Source organism: Zeus faber (assembly GCF_960531495.2).
Source record: "Zeus faber genome assembly, chromosome: 3".
NCBI lineage: Eukaryota > Metazoa > Chordata > Actinopteri > Zeiformes > Zeidae > Zeus > Zeus faber.
The window spans coordinates 34052364-34075660 of record NC_137190.1 but is presented as its reverse complement, the minus strand read 5'-3'; the positions used below and the strand labels follow the sequence as shown (position 1 = coordinate 34075660).

The 23297-nt window shown below is 42.7% G+C and overlaps 2 protein-coding genes across 2 annotated transcripts in view; both read right to left on the bottom strand.

Annotated features, from left to right (window-relative positions):
* cdh16 (cadherin 16, KSP-cadherin) overlaps positions 1 to 17818 on the bottom strand; it is a gene marked incomplete at both ends in the record, with an annotated part of 45550 nt that extends 27732 nt beyond the window's left edge. Inside the window, 6 exons of the mRNA XM_079997773.1 lie at positions 77 to 202; positions 5116 to 5312; positions 13928 to 14086; positions 14831 to 14960; positions 16085 to 16219; positions 17741 to 17818. Coding sequence (XP_079853899.1) covers positions 77 to 202; positions 5116 to 5312; positions 13928 to 14086; positions 14831 to 14960; positions 16085 to 16219; positions 17741 to 17818 — 825 coding nt within the window. The remainder of the gene's footprint in view (positions 1 to 76; positions 203 to 5115; positions 5313 to 13927; positions 14087 to 14830; positions 14961 to 16084; positions 16220 to 17740) is intronic.
* A 1508-nt stretch (positions 17819 to 19326) lies between these two features.
* rrad (Ras-related associated with diabetes) lies at positions 19327 to 23263 on the bottom strand. The gene is made up of 5 exons (XM_079998241.1): positions 23113 to 23263; positions 22659 to 23017; positions 21381 to 21454; positions 21075 to 21279; positions 19327 to 20373 (listed from the first exon to the last, which is right to left on the bottom strand). The coding sequence occupies exons 2-5, from the start codon at positions 23011 to 23013 to the stop codon at positions 20096 to 20098; spliced, it is 912 nt and encodes a 303-aa protein (XP_079854367.1). The 5' UTR covers positions 23014 to 23017; positions 23113 to 23263; the 3' UTR covers positions 19327 to 20095.
* Between the last annotated feature and the right edge of the window lie 34 nt (positions 23264 to 23297).

Genomic DNA, 23297 nt, shown 5'->3' with positions numbered 1-23297 from the left:
TCATTGCTTGACCCATAAACACCTTTCAATAGTGACCCCTGAGCTACTTTCGACGGCTACTGCCGAATGTACCGACCTGGTCCTGTGTCTCTCGATCCAGCGGAGCATTGAGACAGATGACTCCCTCCCTGCTGATGGTGAACAGCATTTCTGGAAACTCCCCTTCCAGACTGTACTCTGCCTGACTGCCACTCCACTTCACCTAGACACACACAAACACACATGCACACACGCACGCACACACACACACACACACACACACACACACACACACACACACACACACACACACACACACACACACACACACACACGTGGGAAAAGCCTATCGAAGTTAAGCATCTATACATTGTTTATGCAGCAATAAACATAAACGCGGCCAGTGCATTGATGAACGGCCTACATTTGTCCGTCGCATAAACAAAAATTCTTAAGTGGTGCCTATCTGCATAGAAAAAGGGAGAAGAAACAATAACAAAACATTAACAAACATTAAAATTAGAGCCCCTCCTCCACGGCGGGGACAGCAGGATGTATGAGCGCACGGCACGAGGCGGCCGTGTGTTTACACGATAAAAAAGCCGACCAAATGGACTGACAATGATGTGGAACAGAGAGCATGGGCCAAGGCCGAGGGGGATTTTCCACTCTGCTTTTACAGCCTCGCGGTGTGCAGGGGGGCCGAAACGGGGGCCCTGCCGGCCATCAAACAGCACCCAACAAGGAGAGAGCCCGTCTGATGCACACCCAGGGCATGTGTGTCTCCTCCTCCTCCTCCACACTCTGTTTTGGAGATGGCTGCCCAAACGCTATGTACTTTTGTATACACAAGGCCACTGCTCGGCGCAGACAGCTGACTGCCTTCCCCGGTGTTATGGTTGTGTTTCTGGAGTGTTACGACTTAAAAGAGGGGCCTTGATTGATGATCGATGGCCAGCATTAGAAATAGTATATACTGTATACTGTACTGAGAACACGTGTGTTGAAGTGAAATCATGTGGGTTGTTTTTTTTTTGCCTCGGGAGCCCTCAGGACATTTTGTCTCGCCTTGGCCGTCCTTTTCGGTTGTTGCCGTTTCATCCTTTTGAATGTGAGAGTGTCTGCTGCAGGTAACCGATACCTGCGATGGGAACGAAACTGATGGCATTCAGCTTGGATTGTGTCTGGTTGTAGCAAGGATTCTGTTGAAGACTGTTTATTATTTGAGAGAAGATTTGTTGGATTAAAAAAAAACATAAAAACCGTCATTGTAATCTTTAATATGAATTCTAACAGACAACTCTTAGATTGACTTTATTTCATTTATTTGATTGACTTTATTTATTATGCATTGTTTGAGTTTGGCATCTACTGCTCAACTGCTCATCACTGCTGGCGAGGTGTAGAGTAAACATAGGAACTGGAATAAATCTAACCAAAATGTTTATGTTCAAATTAGGACCTCATATATTCAAATTTAACACTGCTTAATGTATTTTTTTACAGCCAAATATTTATAAAATTCAATTTAAGACTTTTTAAAATACTTTTAAGGACCTAAGGATTGGCTGCTTAAATAGGCTGACCCATAAGGAAGCATGTGGCGCCATCAAATTGTCTGACAGAACTAGCTCTGCATACCATGCATAATTTGTGAAGTTTAGTTCATTTTCATTATGTTTAAGTGGTAAAGAAGTTTAAATTATACTCTTTTTTGCTTTCTAGTGCTTTCTCAAGCTGTGATGGTGTTGGGGTTAGTTGTGTTGTCATGGGAATGTCATCGTGATGGTGTTCAAAAAAGAGCTGACAATACAATAAAATAGTCAGTCAGTCGGCAATCATCTCTGATTATAATGTGTGTTTTTACAAATCTCAGTTACTAGGATTCTCTATGCAGCATGTAGACACAACTCCTAAAGCAATCACTATTTATCTTATTTTATTTTTTTATTTGAAGGCACTTTTTCAGAATTAGTAATATTTCACTTTGAACTTAGTTAAAAGCCATAACTAAAATTCACTAAATGTAAAGAATATTATATAACACTTTTTCATTGATTCATAAAAGGAATAGGAAGAAAAAGAAAAAGAAAGAAAAATATTTGGAAATGAATAATGCTGTTTACTCAAGGTTTATATTGGCCTATTCCGTCAAAGCTACTGACAGAACTCTCTGTTGCACTATTGAGTCATAACAGATCACTACTCATTCCATCAAATATCCAAATTGCTGCAATGACACCACTTATACAAATGTATTCATGAATCAAATGGCTGATACACTACTAAAGCAAAATTGTTTTCCGAATAAATGGAAATCCACCAGTTGAGTCCTTTGAACGTGACTTCCTGAATGTGTCATAAAAGCAGAGAGTTACCCATCCTCCCACTGGAGCCAGCGGCAGCTCAGTGTAGTCACTCAGCGTGGGTGAGAATAAGGATTCCCCCTATTACTGTAGGTTAGCACCATGTCAGCCAACTCCAAATCGGTGAGATTTTCTTCCGTAAACTTTTAACTCTGGTAAGTATTGCCAGTAAGTGCGATGTATTTGGTGCAGAGGGATGGTAGAATCAAGGTTATGAACGAGATGATTATATAAACCGTTAATATAACAGTTTCCTTTTAGGCCAGATGGCAAGATAAGTGAGTAGAAGCTGGAATAAATCTTACCAAAATGTTCATGTTCAAATTTGGACCTCAGCAATTTTAATTTAGACTATTAAATGTATTTTTTTACTGCCAAATATTAATTTAAAATACTTAAACACGTGCATTCACCCGCATACACACGCACAATTTCTACCATTTATTTCATAAATGATTGATAAAATCCTAAATATCTTTGGTCAGTTAAATGACGATGCATTACCCATACTCTGAACTCATTTTGAAAATATAATGAAATTCAAATGATCACACACACTACCTGAAATATTACGTGCTTATATTAAAGATAGAATTTCATCTGTTTCCACATAACGATCAAAAAAATGATTTCCAAAATAACAAGTTATGACCAAGATGCTGATGGATACTGTACATTTGAAAGAATTGGGATTGGGTTGCTGGGAAAGAGAAGGGAAAAAAATACACAACAGATTTGCCAACCACTGTGAGTCCACATCTTTCCAGTGGGCGGATTCTGCTTATTACAGAGTAGATGAGAGGATAAGGGCGGGTGCGGGGGAGGTGGGAGAAAGGAGAAGGTACAGTGGGTGGGTGGCTGGTGGGTGGGTGTCAGATACCTAATGGGCAGAGGAAACGACACAATATTGGGCCATATCATCTCTTTAGCCACATCTTACATGAATATTGTAGGTGCCTTTATCAACTGGCCTCCTGCCTTTAATCCTTTGCCTCTTTATTTGTTGATTTTAAATTAATATATTATATAGTAATGACAATAATAATAATCATCATCATCATCATCATCATCATCATCATAAATACATACATACATAAATACATACATACATACATACATACATACATACATATATTCCAACATACATACTGTACATACATACATACATACAAACACACATACATACATAACAATTAATAACTGTAATAATGATTATAATCATAACCATAATCACAATTATAATCAATAATTATATTAATACTTATTATTGTTGTTGTTATTATTGATTCTGTTTATGGTTATGGTTATGATTATTATGATTATTATGACTATTATGATCATTATGACTATTATTATTATTATGACTATTATTATTATTATTGCTATTATTATGAATAATAATAATAATAATAATAATAATAATAATAATAATAATAATAATAATAATAATAATAATAAATCTTTGTCACTTTATCTGCTTCTACTTTTATTCTCTTGTATCCATTATTTATTGCAATGCACTGCAGTGTAATGCAGTGGACACTATGCCTCTCCTTTTCAGCACGTTTATTTTACTTCTTCACAGACAACAGATCAATTACTCACCGAGCCACTGCCTGACAGGGCATCAATGAGCCTATACTGTACCTCCTGTTACAAAAGCCACCAAGAAACCAAAGATCTCCGAGAAACCAGAGTTGGATTTTTTTTAAGACAATCATCTTGCATATACAGCTGATTTTACATCGAAGAATGACCAATGGGGAATTAGCACGCATTGTTGTGACAACCTCTACAACCAACTCAAAGCCCTTTACGACAAATACCTTGGACACGAAAAGCCCCCAACCAGCTCATCGGGGGCAATCAGGGGTAAGGTGTCTTGCTCCAGGACACCTTGACAGTTTGTTTTTTTGTCAGTGGGGTCCAGGGTAATAGAATCAGCAACCCTTCCGCTTGCCAGACGACCCTCGCTCCAGCGAAAATAACAGCAGCAAAAATAACAGCAAAAACAAAACAATCTTTGAGGGGCAATTGAGTCCACCAGCATAGACTATATCTAAACATATACCAGATGTTTTCCTTGGGGTGGGAGATAACGATGGCTGCCAAAGTGAGGAGTCAGGAGGTAGCCTGAGCGATACAGTGGCATTTGAACGTCATCAATAATGTATCTTAGTCAATTAGCAGGACCCAAGTGGCTCCAAAAACAGCAGTTGGCAATATGACCCTACTTTAATAGGTGCTGGCTATTGACAAGGTGTTTGGCTCAAGGTAAAATGATCACCGTTTGGAACAGAGTTCCTCATAAAGCTGCGCAGCATTGCAAGTTTGTTGATGCAAGGTAGAGGCGGATGGGAAAAGAAAACCGCCAAAGAGCGAGCCGAATTATGAAAAGTGGGTGTTTAGATGCTTGATTTCAAGTTTTACCATTTATGTATCATATATCATCAATTTGCTGTAGTGATGAAAAGTTCGGCTCTTTTTGGAGATTCGGCTCTTGACTCAAATGACTCGGCAAATGACTCAGGAAGAATATCGGGTAAACTGTTTTCGATTTTCCCACTCTTTGTTTTGTTTGATTCATTTGGTGTAACGAGAATCAGAACAGTGTTTTTTTATTGAATCCTCAGTAATAATCTTTGAGTCTCAGAATATGCCCGTGTGTAATTGCCCACGCTAGTCATGAGAAAGGCGGGTAAACCCTATTTCCTGAGCAAAAATGATAAACTGGCTTTCGGTGGATCTATAGGTAATCTGGTAATCTGACCTGTGAGATGGGGATCGGGTAGGGGCCTGGAAGATTCTCCTGTAGCCGGACGGGGTCAGGCGAAGCCCACGTGTTGCCAGTCACCTCCACCGTGATGATACCGGTGGAGAAGAATGCGTTGGTCTTTCCCGCCATGTCCTTCACCATCACCAACAGCTTGTAGCGGCCGCACATCTCTGGGTCCAGCGTGGACGCTCCTAATGCATTCATGTAGGACATATGAGAAAAAGAGGACAATGTTAAGAAAATCATGTGATGACTTTTTGTGGTAAAATGTTACATTTAATTGCTACTGCTATTGGAATTGGCCTTACCAGTGTAAATTAAACTATTAAAGTGGTAATCCATCAAATCATCTGTGTTCTTCTTCATAGCAGTTGGTTTTTTCTTTGGTTACTTGAGGTAGTGGTGATAGTGGTAGTGATATTTTTTAATCTGAGTTTCTTCATGTTTATCCATATTGACACTTTACTGACTGCAACTAACTGGTTTATCAAATTCCAGTCTTTGTCTTCTACCAACCAATCAACCACAAACGATGGACCGTATATATAGGGGCACATACATAACGTTAATAAATTGAAGAGCTTAAAAGGAATTTTTTAATAAATAATCTTACGGATTTGAACTTTAACAGTATCTTTAACAGAACTTTAAGTATCTTTCGAAGAGCCTACTGAGAAAAATGTTGCTGTTCAGTCAAAAGGAACCTGTCATACAACACATAGACAATAATCAGGGTTTCACAAACCTGAGTTATTGTGCTGCATTTGACCAATGGAGGAGGAGCATAGTTATAATAATATGTGTGTAGCTCTCTGTTCTGTAAGAGATGCGTCAGTGGAGGGACAATCAGGGGTACTCGTGGAATCCTCCAGAAAGGGAATCCCCCTGCGTTTTTTCCTTATGGCTGCACTGATACATCGCCACGGCTATTGATCTCCCTCCAAAGTGTTTCTAATTATAAAGCAATGCTTAAGAAGCCATTTCTCAGCATTATGTGGGTGGGTGATGATGGCGGGGGGAGGCGTGGTTGGGGGGATGGAGTGCTTTAATCATTTTCTTTTGTATTTAAAACGGCATTGTTATTTGCATATCACCCGCAGACAAGCTTGAGAAGGTGTGATTGTGATTTTTCTTTTCTTTGAAAGGAGATGGGATTTTTTTTTTTTTTTTTACTCAGCGGTGTGGGCTGTGTGAGTCAACAGGAAACTGAGGCAGCTCTGGCGTGTTGGCACAACTGATAGCACTGGAGTGTTGGAAATCCAAACAGTAACTGCAGGTACTCCCCAGGTTGGGAGGAGATGTCACGGGAGCATGCTGTGATCTCGCGAGAAGACGGAAGTAAGTACAGATCCAACATGGCGGCGCCCTGCTGCACTGACTAATAAAACGACAATCCGCTCCAACTCAGACAATATCAAAGTGAATTGCAAAAAACATTTGTATTTATATATACATTTTACAAAAAAGGAACACTGCCCGAATCCAAAGTGGAGGACCTCGAGGATTATATCGATTTTTATTATAATGAGTACGTCATGGAAGAGGATCAGGACTGCAATAATCCTGCGAAAAGGAAGAAGACAGACTCAGCAACGGACACAGACGATCTAATCCCGAGTGCTATAGAGGTTAATGTATTGGATGAGATCAACAAGAAGTTGGAAATGCTTGGTCCACTTCTCTGAGACATTACCAAGATCAAAGCCAACCTTGATTTCCTGCACCGCACGGCCGGCGAGATGCAAAAAGACTGCGCGGATTTTAAAACTTCCGCCAAGCGCCTCACAACGGAGGTGGAGGTTCTAAAAAAATAAAATAAAATAATGAAAGAGACTATGCTAGATATACAATCCAGAAGTATGCGGGACAACCTCATCTTTTCTGGGATCCCGGGGAACAACAATGAGTCACGAGAAAACTTGGTGAAAGACTTCCTCCACAACGCCCTGAAACTCTCTCCGGACACCAAGAAGCAGATCACCTTCCACTGTGTTCACCGACTGGTACACCTCGTGCGGAACCGTCCCAGCTCCATCGTTGCCGAGTTTGAACACTTCAAGCACAAAGAGCTGGTTAAAAGCAAAGGACGGGAGCTGAACGGAACCACGCTGGGTATGAACGATCAATTCCCCCGGGGGGATCAACAACCGACAGAAGGTTTTGTAACCCAGGAGAACCGGCAGAAGGGTAAACGCGTATCGCTGGTTGTTGATGAACTATATACTGGATAGACGGTCTGTTATTCCGTGACTCCTCCACCACACCCTGGTTATTTTGATAATTATGTATGTATTTTGGTAATTCTGGTAATTATATACTGAGAGATGTAGAAATTAGCATGTTATCTATGTCAGGGTTTAAAATATCGCTCACTCTCATCATCTCAACCCACCTAATCCCTCCCTCCCTACTTCTCACTCTCTCACTCTTATCACTCTCATTATATCCTGTCTCTCACTATATGTATGTCTAACTCTGCAATGTTCTATGTTTATCTTTGTCTATTTGTCATTTGTTTGTGTAGATATGTATCCCTAAAAACCCCCTGCAATACTAGGGCAGTAAAAAGGAATGTAAAGGAGGAAAATCCAGACATATCTATGGGAAAGCATGGGCGCGGTGGTATAGCTATTGCCTTGGATGCACTGTGCCATCACCCCCTAACTAACCTCAATGACACCCATTAAGTTTGTTAGTTAGAATGTGAGAGGCTTGGGCTCACCTGCTAAACGTAGCAAAAACCTAAGTCACCTCACCAGGATGAACGCCAGCTTCTGTCTACTGCAAGAAACTCACATCACTGCATCTGAGCATCTCAAACTCAAAGCTAAATGGGTAAATCAGATGTTTTCTGCTTCATACAACCCAAAAAAAAAAAGGTGTTTCTATATTGATCAATAATGGTATCCCACCTCAAAATAAAACCACATGTTCAGACCCAGAAGGGCATTACATGATGTTTAATGGAATTTAAGGTAACATAAAATTAACCAAAGCTAATATTTATGACCCTAATGAGGACGACCCAAATTTCTTTCACAATATATTTTCGAAACTCTTAGAATTCTCTGACTCTCTGACTCTGATTATTATATTGGGAGCAGACTTCAACACAGTATTGGATCCAAGTTTAGACCGTTGTCAAACCAGAAATAACCACAAATCCTGGCGTTCGTCGGACACTATAAAACAATATAGTGATTTTGCTCCTGGCGATTGTTGGTAAACTAAACTCGAACAACGACTAAAGGAGTTGCACTCCCAACAAGCCCACTCATCCACTGAGCAAATTCGAAATGAGATCCGAACAATTACATCTCAACTTGATAATATCATCCATCAAAAGACACAACTCCTCATGCAATGAACAAGAGCAAATTATTTTGAATTCAATGAGAAATCAGGTCAATTTCTTGCCAATAAATTGAAAAAAATATTTTTACAGCCATCAAAGATCCACAGGGTAGGATAACATACAAGACATCAAAAAAATATTTGAGACTTTTATAATAAGCTATATCGCTTGGATAACGAATCTAATCGAATGTAATCAAATATATCAAACACTCACTCATTCCTCGATGATATTGACCTCCCTAAACTTTCGACAGAACAGGGTACCACCTTAGATCAACCACTTACTCCAGAAGAACTCAGGAAAGCTCTCTTATTTATGCGCAACAATAAATCACCTGGATCAGATGGCTACCTATGAACAATTCTGGCCACTATACTATATCCCCATTATTCATCAGAAAGGATACAGAAATTAAGTCAACCTCCACCATGCCTCCGCACATGAATACCACTCTCAATTCTGTTTTGCTCAAACCCAAAAAGGACCCAACCCTCACCTCCAATTATTGACCCATAAGCCTTATTAATTGCGACCTTAAGATTATTAGTAAAATACTAACCAACAGAATTTGAAAAGTAATTCCATTTATGATTCACACAGACCAAGCAGGCTTTGTCAAAGACAGACACTCATCCAGCAATATGCGTCGTTTATTCAGTCTGATCAGCAAATCTCAAAGGAACAACTTTAATACTGTTATTGCTTCTTTAGATGCCGAAAAAGCATTTGACAGAGTTAATTGGACGTATCTCTTTTCGATCCTCAACAAATTTGGCTTTGGAGAGTCACTCACTCGATGGATCAAAATTCTCCACAACTCCCCGTCTGCTTCTGTCATCACCAATGGTTACACTTCACAGCGTTTCACTCCACAACGCGGCACAAGACAAGGATGTCTGCTCTGCCCTTTACTATTCACCATCTTTATTAAACCCCTCGCAGCGGCCATCTGTCAAAACGGTAATATCGTAGGCTTACAAACAGGAAACTCTGTCCACAAAATCAGTTTGTATGCAGACGATATCTTGTTTTCTTAAATCTAAATTCTCAGCTATCTCAGACTATTCAATAAATTGGACTAAAACCACAATCTTACCACTCAGTGGGGGGGACTGCAATGCTGCAACCCAGAAACTTCCCTAAACCATCACAACGGGCAACATTAGATACCTTGGTATTGATATCTCCACCAATCCGCCAGATTTGTTTACCCTTAACTTTACTCTATTGCTCAAATCCATTGTAGAAGACCTCATTCGATGGAATAACCTACCCATCTCACTAATTGGTACGACAGCAACAGTGAAAATGAATATACTTCCAAAAATAAACTATTGGTTTAATACTCTAGACTCAATAGTCAATAAATTCAAGAAACCAAGAATTTAACTAGCAACACTACAGAATAACAAAGACTGTGGAGGCCTAGCAGCCCAAAACTTTGGATACTACTTTCTAGCAAGCCATCTTCAATTTATATTTAAATGGTTGCAACGAGAGCAACAATTGGCCCATGGATGGCAAGACATTGAACAAACAGAATGTCAGGAGTTATCATTATCTGATCTCCCATTCCTTACTGAATCAATAAGGAAACATAATTTCTTTAAAAACCCATTCATTGCAACAACTCTGTCAGCCTGGTGGAGATTCTCAAACTCAGTGGTTACACTTTATCTCCAAACAAATTCACGCCAATCTGGCACAACCCAGATTTTCTGGTTAAAAACAGACCAATAATCTTTAGGCCTTGGAAAAGACAATTATTGTTGAATTTAATTACTCATCTGGAACACATTTTTGAAAACAATTCGCTTATATCCGTCCAAACCCTAACCCAAACGTATAATATCCATGGCCACGGCTTTCTTCAATTCCTTCAACCACGGCAGTCTCTAAATGTTACCAGGGGCCTGATGGGGGCGCGGAGCTGCCCGGCATGGCGGAGGCCCATTGCGGGCCGCTATGTGCCCGTGGCTGATCGCTGTAGGTTGGGTGCCACCAGGTACGGGAGTTGGGCGTGCTAGGGCACGGTCAGGTCCGGGGGGGGGTTCCGTACCAAAACTCTTACTCAGTAATACACCACACAATAGGCCTAGGGATGGGTGGAGTGCAAGCTATATGGGTGGGGATGCATCTTGCCTGTCACGCTCCTGCCCCAGCGTGCTTCTTGTCCGTTCCAAAATTTTAATCCCACTCATATTAGCTTCGAACACATACACTCCCACACCAATCCTACTCTGAACAACACTCCTCAAGACCAGGGTCTGCGGGGCAGGAGGGGTGCGAGCAATTTGGGTTCAACTTGCCTGAAGGACTTGCACCCTCACCCCCCGCAATTTTAACAGCAATTGCCAACAGTACATATTGAGCACTGGGGTTTTCTGGGCTGGTGGGTTGCTGGCAGGTTGGTGTGGGGGGCATGGTTGGCTGGGGGGCGGTCGGGTGGGCCCCCTTGCTGGCTGGGCTGGAGTCCTGGACTCCTGCGCCTGGTGGCTTAAGGTGTGCTGTGACCTGGTGGGGCTGCGGAGAGCGCCATCGGATGCCTTCCGGGGCCCCCTGGGGCGCTGCTTGCTGTTGTGTGGGTGGGTTGGGGTGTGGGGGGCAGCTGTTGGCCTTTTTCTCCCGCTACGCGCCGGATGCCCGGGATGGTGGAGGGCCCATATATCTGGTGGCCTGCTAGCTTCGGCGGGGGGCGGGGCAAACATCCAGGTGCCCCGCGCTGAGCACACTTCCCACGCCCACCCATGCCCACCCATGCCAACCAAGGGGCGTGAGTGGGCATGGGGGTCGCGCCGGTTCGCCTGCGGGGTGTCGGTCTGTCGGTGCGGGGCCTGGATCCGGGCCTGCGGCCCGTACATGGCACCCGCGGTCCGGGTTTTGTGCCTGCGGCTGCGTCTTGTGCCTGCATTTGGGGGTGGGTTGTATGTGTGCACCCCTGGGGTGCGGGGTCTCCTTGTGCTCCCTGGGACTTGGTTATGCTCCTGCGGACGGCCGGCTGTGGCCGTTGCTCCGCGGCCCTCCGGCTTCTCTGGGGGCCCCGGGTCTTCTGTGGCCGCAGGACGGGGTGCTCGGGGCTTTCCTGCATCCTGTAGGGTGTCCAGGCGGCTGCAGATCTCGGGGGAGGCTTCGGGACCCTTTCCACTGCTTGGAGGCGCCACAACATAATTCCAACCTTACACACCAGAACCAATTGGATGTATGTAATGTCATGTACACTCACTGGTGGACACCACACACACACACACACACACACACACACACACACACATACACACACACACACACACACACACACACACACACACACACACACACACACACACACACACATACCGGTGGGCCCATCACACACACACGCGCACACCACCACACCTGCTTCGAGTGCACCCCAGCACCCTCCTAGTTGCATTCCACATGTTTTCGTCCAATGTTTATGTTTTTGTGTAAATGTTTGTGTAAATGGTTCTATGTTTAACTGTCTCGCCCGTATTGATTCTCCCCCTCTTGGAGTATTGATCAGTTGTTTATAGACCCAAACATGATAAATAGTTCTCCAAAGAGGGGGGTTGTTGGTGGGGGTAACCAAAAATTGTGCTCTTGTCATCCTACCGGTCATCGACAGGGCGGAGTTATTGCCGCAGTTCTTGATGATTTAGGAATTCATAAAGAGTTAAAATGCAGGTTGAGAACTCCACTTGCAGACTTACTCTGTCCTGGATGCAGTGGCATACAAATACTCTGTGTTGTATGCCCAGCATGCTGACAGCACAGGTAAAAAAAAAAAAAAAAAAAAAAAGGAAATCTGTAAACTGTAACCAAACTGTAACAGGAACACAGCTGGGCCAAGGGTAGATGTGTGTGTGTGTGTGTGTTTGTGTGTGTGTGCGTGTGTGTGCGTGTGCGTGTGTGTGTTTGTGTGTGTGTGTGTGTGTGTGGGTGTGTGGGTGTGTGTGTGTGTGTGTGCGCGCGCGTGTTCGCGAAATAATCATAATTATGACTAAAATAAATACCAAAATATGCTACATTATCTGCCTTCATTCAAAAGCATGCAACTTCAATACGCGCATTGGTTCTTCGCACAAACCATATCAATGTCAAACAACCTCAATAAATGAAACAATCAGACATCAAATCAGTGTTCAGGATAGAAGAGGAGGAGAAGAAGAATCACTTTATTGATCTCCGTGGGGATCTTTGTCTTCTGCATTTTACTCTACCTAACTATTAGAAGCAGTTGCAGACCCAGAGCGAGGCTCCCGGGGACCAACTCTAAGTTCTAGTGACCATGCCTTAGACAAGTGTATCTGCAGGGAGTGTGTACCTGACGTGCATGTCGAGTCTTAACCCAGAGTCTTCTTGCTGTGAAGCAACAGTGCTAACCACTGAGCCCCCACGCCACAAAAAAGAAAAAGCTTACAGCATCCTGGCATTCCCAGGATCCCACCGTCTCCCATCCACGGATCAGCCAGGCCCGACCCTGCTTGGCATTCTCCGGATGACAATCAATAATTACTATGCATTTTAGAAGCCTGTCGCCCATTCAACAATTCATTTTACTGGCTCGTTCTCATTCAGGGTCACTGAAGGGCTGGAGCCTCTCCCAATTTAAGCCGGTTGGGGAAATGCCCTCAAATGGCATGCCAGTCTATTACGGATCACAGACACATTCACACCTTGAGTGAATGTGAAGCGTTTCCAATTATGCTCTTACTTTCACCAGGATGGAGACCCATGCAAACACGGGAACAACTCCATACAGGCAGGACATGAAGTGTATGTGCCATTTCTCTGACTTGTAACAATGGGAAAACATCGAGGTCACCAACAGGGGACATGAGGGACCAAGAAGTCACCAAGGCATGAGAGTATGTATATGTATGTGACAAATAAACCTATTGAATCTTGAATTTTGAATCATGGCTCGCTGTTGGTTCCTAAAGGCACACTGTACGATTTTGGTTGTTAGCTGTGGCGATAAGCCTCTGTAACTGGCTGTCAGCCTCCGCAAGGGGAAATAGGGTTAAAAAGGCTAGGATGCTCTTTATCAACCATATCAGACATGTACAAGTTGAAGCCAGTCCTCTGTCCTATCATGTGATTAGCTGATGGATAAGGCCGAGTCCTTCACCTATCGAGTATAGGACAAGTAATCTGCCGTCCCTGAGCCTGCCATGTCCAACAACCCAAGACAGTGGACCATTGTTCATAGTGAACATTTGTGTCTGGAAATGGCTCGGTCGCACATTGTACAGATGCATTGCGTCAAGTGGCGTGGTTCAAGCATTCCCTTTGATGAGTTGTTTTCTTTATTTGTTACTTTACCCATGCTGTCTATTGTGCGCCTTGGCCAGATTCAGGTTCAGTAGGCATCATTGGCTTTTGCGTTTGTTACTACCGGATTTACGCACAATGACAACTCCATATCTGTCGCTCATCCGCACTGACCGTCCTCGGTGAGGGACACCTCCCCGCCGACGGAGTCGACGGAGAACATGTGACTGGAGGGGATCCGCGGCGTCTGCTCCATCAGGCTGAACCTCAGCTCGGCGTGGGGGGTGTTTCTGTCGTCGCGGTCCGTGGCCTCCACCTGCATGAATGGAATCCCTGAAAGACACGCACACACACAGGTCATGTTGAGTTGAAAATTGAACCACAACGGAGACACTCTCTACTTTATTTATCTATTTACTTTACTTTGATTTATACTCAAGGTTTTCTCTTTCAAGCTATTTCGTCATTTGTGCGAACTTTTCAGAACGACATTATTACCGTCGCTTCATCGCAATTTTGTAGTCAAACTTGATGAGTTAAAAATAAAAACACAACCAGTGCCATCGCATCACTGAGTGAGAACCAGAGATCTGAACAAATTAACATGAAAAAAAAAGTTTTTTAACATGTAGCGAGAAACAACACTTGCAAAATGTGAAATGAGCAATACGCTTTAGTTTGAAAAGTATGCTCAAGCAAAAATATTGCATTTTTTTTTTTTTTCCGGAATGTACTTGGAAAAGTCAATCTTATGTTTTGTGTTAAACACAACGCAGGGGGAGGTGTGTGTGTGGGGGGCGTTTTGATGTACTGATGAAAAGATTAAATCACTTAAATCACTCACACTCAGTATGAATAAGGCGAAATGCTTTTACCCTTTTTTGACATTCATTTTAATCATCAGTAACTATTTCCAGATTGTGAATAGAAGATTCCCGAACAAACAACTCTTGTTTGGAGCAACCGCCGATTCCCAAGTCATTAAAATGATTTTTTCGCAAAGGACGGAATGGTTCGCGAGTCGTTCCTCACTGGTTTGATGGACATGTTGAAAATATATTTTTTTCTCTCGTGTACCTTTAAGGAGTCCGAGCTGGACGCTGCCTCTCATGCTGTGCTCGGTGAAAGTGGGCACGTTGTCGTTCTTGTCGATGACACACACCTCGACATTGAAGCTCTGACGATGCACCGATGCTCGGAAGGACATCTGAAGAGGACGCACACACACCCGCGCACACCCCCCCCACACACACACACACACACGCACACACACACACACATCCCGATGGGTTTACGTCCACAAAGGGAAGCCTTCTACCAGCAATTTCTGTTGAAAACTATTACACATGGTGGGGGATCGTCGGAGGCACTGAGTTCAATAATCGCCCTGCATGGTTGTATAACAGCCAGGAAGAACATAGACGATAGGAGGCCATTTTCAAAGGATGACCCATATTCCAGGATGGCAACACCTCCATACACACTGCTAAATAAATTTAAGAGTACTTTCAAGAAACACACACACACACACACACACACACACACACACACACACACACACACACACACACACACACACACACACACACACACACACACACACACACACACACACACACACACACACACACACTCTCACATCACACATACACACTCATACATACACACACACGCGCACCCACTGACACATCCATGTTAAACGTTCTTTACATGCTGCTAATTTGTCATTTGCATTGAGACCAGTTAATTAATGGAATTTTGGAACATGTTTAATTTCACGTAGGTACTAAATAACAATATTTGAAAATAATATCAAATAAAATCTAGTCATTCCAAGGGCTGGGTTTGACACCTCCACATTAGACTCATACGCTCTAGGGGTGATTTGGCTCTGAAGTGAAACAGACCTCGAGATAATATCTAAATATGTGATCAGTATCAATACAAAAACTCCTTTTATGGGCAAGTGCGTGAGCAGACAAAATGTAAATCCGAAACCCTAACCCTCTAAATGCTGGTTTGGAGCAGAATTCAAGGCCAATTCTTTACTGTGGCAGAAGCAAAGTTGAACCCATAGTCGGTTTTCAGCATAAAATACAATGAGACTTTATGTTTGCTTTCTTCAATATATATATTTTTTCCTTGATTGATATATATATATATATATAAATTGTAATAAAACTGATATTCAAAAATTTAAATAAATGAATTTCAGACATTTTGATGCAATTGAAAGCCCTTTTGGGCGGGGCTAAATTGATTTGATAGTGTCAATAGTTGATAGATTTCCTTGTATACGTGTGGTGTTATTTTGACGTGAGCCAGCCCAACCTGCAGGGAGTAGGACGGTTGCTTCTCCCTGTCCAGCGGTTTCAGGGCGTACAAGAAGCCCGCATCCACTCCAAATATGCCCTCATCGTCACCCGTGATGACCAGGTCGCTGTAGTTGCTCGGGAGGCTGGGGAGCTGCCGCGGAGCAGAACGCAGAGTCGTAAAACAACATCCTACAGTTTTTTTCAGTACAAATGCGTATCTAAGCAAGGGGTGGACAAACATAGACAAATAAGGGCGGTCAGATACAATCTATCTGGAGTTAATGACCCACAACACCTCACTGCTGTGACTTCAATGTTGGTCTCCAGAACAAAACATGACTAAAAGTTGTACTTCCAGTTAAAATGAAACTACGGCTGTGTTGTTAAAGTGCAAATCCATTGGGTGGATAACACCACCAGAATCACAGAATGTCATTCAAAACACCAAGGGTTTTTCTCTCAGCCGGTCACTTTTATTTCTCTACACTTGTTTTCTTTTACTAGCTACGCTGGTTTATTCAATTCTTTGCAAATCTTTCCATTCTTGCTGGGAAAGGCACCGACAATGGAAAGAGCACATAGAGCACATGCATAACGTGAATACATTGAATGGCTGTGTCTTATAACGTGCACGATAAAGAAAATATCTAATATATAACAAGATCCAGTAACATTAAAAAAGATCTTTAGATTTTTTTGATCTCTTTAAGGACTTAGGTCTTTAAGGACTAACTGTCCCTTGCACCTACCAGGCTCACTAGTAGTGATGAAAAGTTTGGCTCTATTTGGACATGTGTCTCCTTACGACTGACTTGGTAAAAGGATTTGTTTTATTTTCTTACTCTTCGTTCATTTGGTCCAGTTAGTGTAACGAGAGTCAGAAGAGTCAGTTTGGCTATGAGTTATGAATGGAATTCTCACAAGCATCATTTAATTTTGTCAAAATGATTTGTTTAGGAAGAATGCAAGGTGTAAATCAGCGCAATTCTATATGAATTTGGTCACATGTCTATAACTGAATCCTAATTCATAATTATTTTCTGTGCAACTCAGGTCTCTCGACTCTTTTTGCCAACAGGCAACTCTTGTTCAGAGTGACTCATGATTCCCAATTCATTTAAAATATTTGTTCGTTATGAACGAATTGTTCGAGATACATTGAATGCATCTTTCTTAAAAAGTGACAGGTAAAAAGGATCAAATACCATTTTTTTTTTTGAGAAAATACTCTTACGGGTCTTACCTATGACCTTGGTTAGCAGACGATTGAGTGTCTGTTGGCCTATACAGTATATCTTGCCACCAACAACAAAACATCACATGTTGCTTTGACATACTTTCAAGATAAAGCCATTACTATGACCACTTCACTTCATTAATGAATTGTACACATTTGCCCAAAAAAGGGCCTTTCAAAATGCTTTCAAAAGTATTGATCTATAATGAAAACAGTATAGTTTCATCTACCATTGATGTTTTAAAGGGAATAAACAGACCTCTGTGTAATGATAATGATGCAACAGATTGAATAAATGCTTAGCAGCTAAACAGCTTAATGATATACAGTGACATTTTTTGCTGCATTCAATTTTGAAAGTATATATTAAAATAATAATAACAACAAATAAATAAATAAATAAATAAACAAACAAAAAATAATCCAATGCCTTACCTTGGAGAGGTACCATGGGAAAATACCATCATAGTTTTCAGGGACTCCTATTTTGACATTTGCCCCAGAACACGGCATCAAAGCACACAGCATGACCAACTGTGAACAACAAAATACAATTATTTTGTTTAAATTCTTAATTTCCGCGCTTTAAAAAAAATGGAATTAGATCATTTGGCAAAAAAAAAGTCTTACCAAAAGAGCTTTGACGATTGTTGGTTTAGCTCTTTGGCCAGCCATTACATCCTAAAAAAATATAGCAATAATACCTTGTAGTTTAAACATTATATACTGTATATACAGTGTATAGATAATAGTATAAACATTAAAAAAACTGAAAGAGAATCAAAATTTGTTTATTCCGCCAGGTATCTGTACATGTACAAGGAATTTGTCTTGGCGATAACTGGGGTTACTATGGACAAATAGCATTTTGAAAAGCGTAATGGACTGAGAAAAACAGAAAAATAAATCCTAATACAATAAAATAGAATAAAAAATAAAGTAAAAATAAAATAAGATAAAAAATAAAATAAATGGCAAATATACAAATTTGACAAAAAATACAAAACAGAAATATCAATTCAAGTATTTAAAAATAAACAGAATATGCAAAAATAGAAACAAAAAGATGAAATCCTTATCTTATGTATTTTAAAAGGATATTAAGTAATATTCTTCCCCATCTACGACCATGATCGTTTCAGTTGAATAAAATGAAATCTTTAACAAATCCTAATCTCAAACAGTAAACTACAATAGACTACAAATAAAGTTTAGTTGCAACACAAAACAGTGATTCGTTTGTTGCAGGTGGTGGAATACGTACCATTTGTGCACTAGCAGGCTCGTTGCACTAAATAATGAGGTGGAATAATGACACCACACCTATTTCCTAAACCCCCCTAATTTCCAAGGTGCCTCCTGCTTTATCTCACGGCTTTTTTCCCGAAAGGTGTGCGTATCTGAGCGAGTGAGAGAGGTGTGAGAAGAGTTTAAATGGTGTGGAAAAAAGTGTGTTCTCGTAGTGGCTTCGGCAGTTAATGGTTAACGCTTTCCCATGGCGCTGCTTAATAACTACCTTGTTTCCTTCCCGCTGGGACGGTGTCGAGCACGGTTCCATTTCACTGACACCGATCTCACGCATGAATATTCAAGGGCCGTTAAAATGCTTAAGACGCTGTACAGACGCCTCGTGTTCTTGGCAGGGACGCCCCCAGAATGTTTTCTAAGGGGAGATAAGGCTGCTGAAAATCTTGGGGTGGCACACCAAAACTTTATTTACATGTTGGCAGGGGGGTTGTTTCATTCAATTAGGAAATGGAGGAAATTAAATACATCTACAAGAACAAGTTTTTGTTTTGTTGGAGAAACGGGAAAAAGGGATCTGATAGGAGATCACTGAGCGGAGAGCACTTTTGAAAAAATTATATTTTTTCTAAACTTTTGACTCATGGGGTGGGGGGGGCCAGCGACCCCCCTGGTCCCTCCTTGGGGGCCCCCTGGTTCTCGGTGGTTGTTGTGAGTGGTTGGATTCAAGGAGAACCAGCCATTTGAATTTGACATTTTATTGCAAAATAAGCCAATGTAAACAAAAAGATCACAAGATCAACATACAGTATGTTATTGCTTAGACTCATTCATTGACATCCTGGGGAAAAACAAATACAAAATAAAATCCTACGGAACAACTCCCCAACATACATTTCGCTCCGCTGCGACCACAATTACTGCTGGCTAGTCCTCTGTGACTCGGCCTTGGTACGAACCTGCGTACCGTGTTTCAAGTAAATAGGACTCCAGATGACCAAGAATTTATATCCCTCATAGTGCTTTGAGACCAAAACATAATAATTCAAAAAATATAATAAAATAAAAATAATAATAATTATTATTATAATAATAATGAGATGTATGTTGCAGTCAACATTACTCAAAGGTCAGTATATGTACAGCGAACAAGGCGGTCTCAGCCTTCAGGGGGCGGTGGTGTAACAATACATACGTAACATACTGTGTAATGAGAGCAACGGATTTAAGGCAAGACACAGAAAAGTAGAAATGTTATTTCCAAAAATAAAACAATCATAATAATCATAATTTAAAAAAACAAAACACTTTATACGGACTATCTCCCGTCCGTGATATGAACTGGAACCAAACATTCAGTCGTGTTCAACTTCGGCCTTACTAAAAAATACAAATATATCGCCTTTCTGTACAGCTCTAGTCCTTTAGGGGGGTTAGTGTTAAAACACACACACACAGCGTCTGGTCTTCAGAGGCCCAAGAGAAGAGGAGAACTGGGGAGTCCTTTTCCCTGTTTGTCCCCAATTTCCCCTTGTTGCCTCCCCCTTAGAGGACTGAGAGGTCGTGGCACGACTTGGACTTCTGCCGGAATGCCATCTTCTTGTTCTTTCGGGCCACCATGCGGCCCAGGAAGCGCTTGGCCTTCTTGCCGATGCTCTCGCGCCGCTTGCAGTTGGCCAGGCGGCGGGCATTCTCCTCCTTGCTGTCCTTGCGCAGGCGGATCTGCCGGACGATGCCCTCGAACAGGTCGTGCGCGTTGTGGTGCAGCGACGCCGACGTCTCGATGAACTTGCAGTCGAAGACCACGGCGCAGGCTCGGCCCTCTGCAGAGAAGAATGTCGGGTCAGATGATCGGAGGGAAAAGGAAAAACCCCTGGGCCCCCGGTCTAGTTGAACGTGCGTTTCTCAGCCACAAAATCCCAATATTATTGGCGCATTCCATTTGAACTGAGAAGTCGGAATTTCCCAGTTCCCAGTCGAAATTTCAAATGGAACGCCCCCTCAGGTCGGTGAAAGCTGTAGTGAAAGCTGTCGTAATGACTGTGATGTTAGCAACGTTTTGTTTTCTTTATCTATTAAGTCTATTTGGACGTGAACATGTACATGTTCGAGAACCCCCAGAGGAGCGCTCCATTCCCCAGTCCCATATTTGTTCTGAAGTTGTCTGTATTCCGAAAGAGCAAGCACAGCAAAGGAGGCGTCCATCTTTGTTTTCCGACTTAGTACTGTAATGTGGTCAACTCGGGTGTCACGTCATTCCCAGCTCCGACTTCCGAGGTAAATGGAATGCACCATATTGCCCGGAAACGAATCAGCGATTGGAAAATGTTGTTTATTTTTTAAATGGGAGTAGTAATAACATTGTAGTAACATATAGGAGTAATAAAAAATCAATAACATGCAAATAACTATCGCACTTTGTGTATTCGGTATTTTTTATATATAGAAGTATTTGTCAATTTTATGCCAATGCGTACTGAAACACACCAATCCTTCGATCCGACTGTCGGGCGCGTTTACTCACCATCAACGGACACCTCTCTGGACCGCACAAGGTCGCTCTTGTTGCCCACCAGGATGATGGGGATGTTCTCTGACTGCCTGGCCCGACGCAACTGGATGCGCAGCTCTGAGGCCTTCTCAAAGCTCGACTTGTCTGTCACCGAGTAGACGATGACGTAGGCGTCTCCCATCCGCATGCACTGCTCTCTCAGCCACTGGCTGTTGTCCTGAAGGCCGAGCAGTAGATGATAAATAGATGGTACTTAGACACGGGGAAACAACAAAAATAATCTTTCATCTTAAACATAACATCCTCCTTCGCTCTCACCTGTTCCCAGATGTCGTACAACAAAATGGACGCCTCCTCTTCATCCACAACAATAGATCTGTTGTATGTGTTTCCTGTGTGGGGGGGATTAGATGTTTTAAACACACAGAATTTCATGTAACCCTGATGGTATTTGAGGAACGGGGAGATATGGCATAGCACAGAAAATTCAGTTTATTCACATTCAATTTTAACTTGGTTTCGCGCTAGTGTCACTCATTCGTTCTGGCCTGTGTTTCATCCAGAACGGAGCCATTAATAGCTTTATAACGACTGTAGTGCCGAGGTCAGTGGTGGTCGAAATGCAAACAAGAGATAGATCAATACATGTCCTCTCTGCGAGCCGGATCCCCCCACCCCCTAAATAATCAATGATCAATGAGGGTGTCTGCACAAGCTTAAAACCCCTAAAATGTGGGGATGCTGCTTTTATCCACTTTTCCATTTTTTACAACCTCATCTTATCAGTTGGGTCTTTATGTATCACAAGTATGAATGGTGCTAAAAATGTATTATTATTATTATTATTATTATTATTATTATTATTATTAATAGTGGGTCAAATGCAGAGGGAAAATTTAATTTTATACTACCTGTACAATGACAATAAAAATATTCTATTCTATATTCTATTATTATTAATGTGTCAGTTCCACCTGCCACCCGCCACCCGAGTGGCGTTTTCAGGGTCCTCCGACACAGAGATACAGGCAGAGATGTTGCAGACACACCAGTGAATTGGAGATAGTGGACAGATGTAACTAGCTGGCAGCAGATGGACACATGTCATGGCAGAGGCACTCCATGTGTGTGTTTGGGGATGGGTGATTTACCCGTTACTCATCGATTGCTCTAACGAACAACAGGCATACGGCCCCCTGATCCCGGCCCCAATCACCTAGACCCAAGAGAGGTTTGGCTGCCTAAACCACACCACCCCCACATCACAATAATAATAACAATAATAATAATAATAATAATAATATGATAAAAAAAATATATTATACGTTCTCAAATGGCGCTAATGTGTAATGTATGGCAGTGAAATAATGGTTTGTTGGGGACCCCCTGGAACCCATCGAAGGGCCCATGCGGGTCCCCGGACCCCAGGTTGAAACTCTACTACGTCAATTATGTTGCAATAATGCTGAAGGCGATGCTGATGATGGTGGTGATGATGAGAGTCCCCTTCACCACCCTACCCACCACTCCACCCTTCACACCTCCGCCTATCACCCCCGCGCACGGCGCCCTGTTTCGCGCGTGACGCGCACCCACCTGCCTCGTCGCAGTCGTGAGCCCCCTCCTCCGCCTCCACCCCTCCGAAGATGCGCGCCAGGCTGGACTTGCCCACGCCGTGCTCGCCCAGCAGCACCACCTTGTGCACCGGGCCCTCGGCGTCGCTGCCGGACGAGATCACCGAGTCGGAGGAGTCGGACGCGCAGCCGTCGCCGTCGGCCGCGCGGCGCAGCGGGTGGTCGGGCAGGGCGCCCGCCGGCGGCAGCGACGCGCGCAGGTCGCGGTCGTCCACGGGCATGCTCCGGCGGTGCGGGTGGGGGCCGTGCGCGGGGAACGGCGCGCTCCCCCGTCTCCGCTCCATGTTGCGCAGCTTGTCATCCTTGTTCAGAGTCATGGCCCTGTGCGGGACGGCCAGGCGTTACCAACCAACCCCCCATCAAAATGCTTTGGCGTCAAACAGGCGGTTTTTAAGCTCACTTAAAAGTTAACTTACCGTTTCTTGGTAAAGCCGCTTTCGAAAAAATATGGAGATATCTTTTTTTTGTTATCGATAATAATAATAACAATAACAATAATATTACAAAAAATCCGGGACAAATTGCTGGTAGAAGTGTGTAATCCTCTCTGCGGTGGAATAAAGTACAGTTTGGACAGGAGCGAGCAGTACTGGTGGAGAGT

Coding starts and splice junctions, on each gene's coding strand:
- rrad (XM_079998241.1), bottom strand. CDS start 23,013: ATGACTCTGAACAAGGATGACAAGCTGCGCAACATGGAGCGGAGACGG. Junction 21,455..22,658: donor TCACGACTGCGACGAGGCAG/GTGGGTGCGCGT, acceptor CCCCCCACACAG/GAAACACATACAACAGATCT. Junction 20,374..21,074: donor CAGAGAGGTGTCCGTTGATG/GTGAGTAAACGC, acceptor TCTTCTCTGCAG/AGGGCCGAGCCTGCGCCGTG.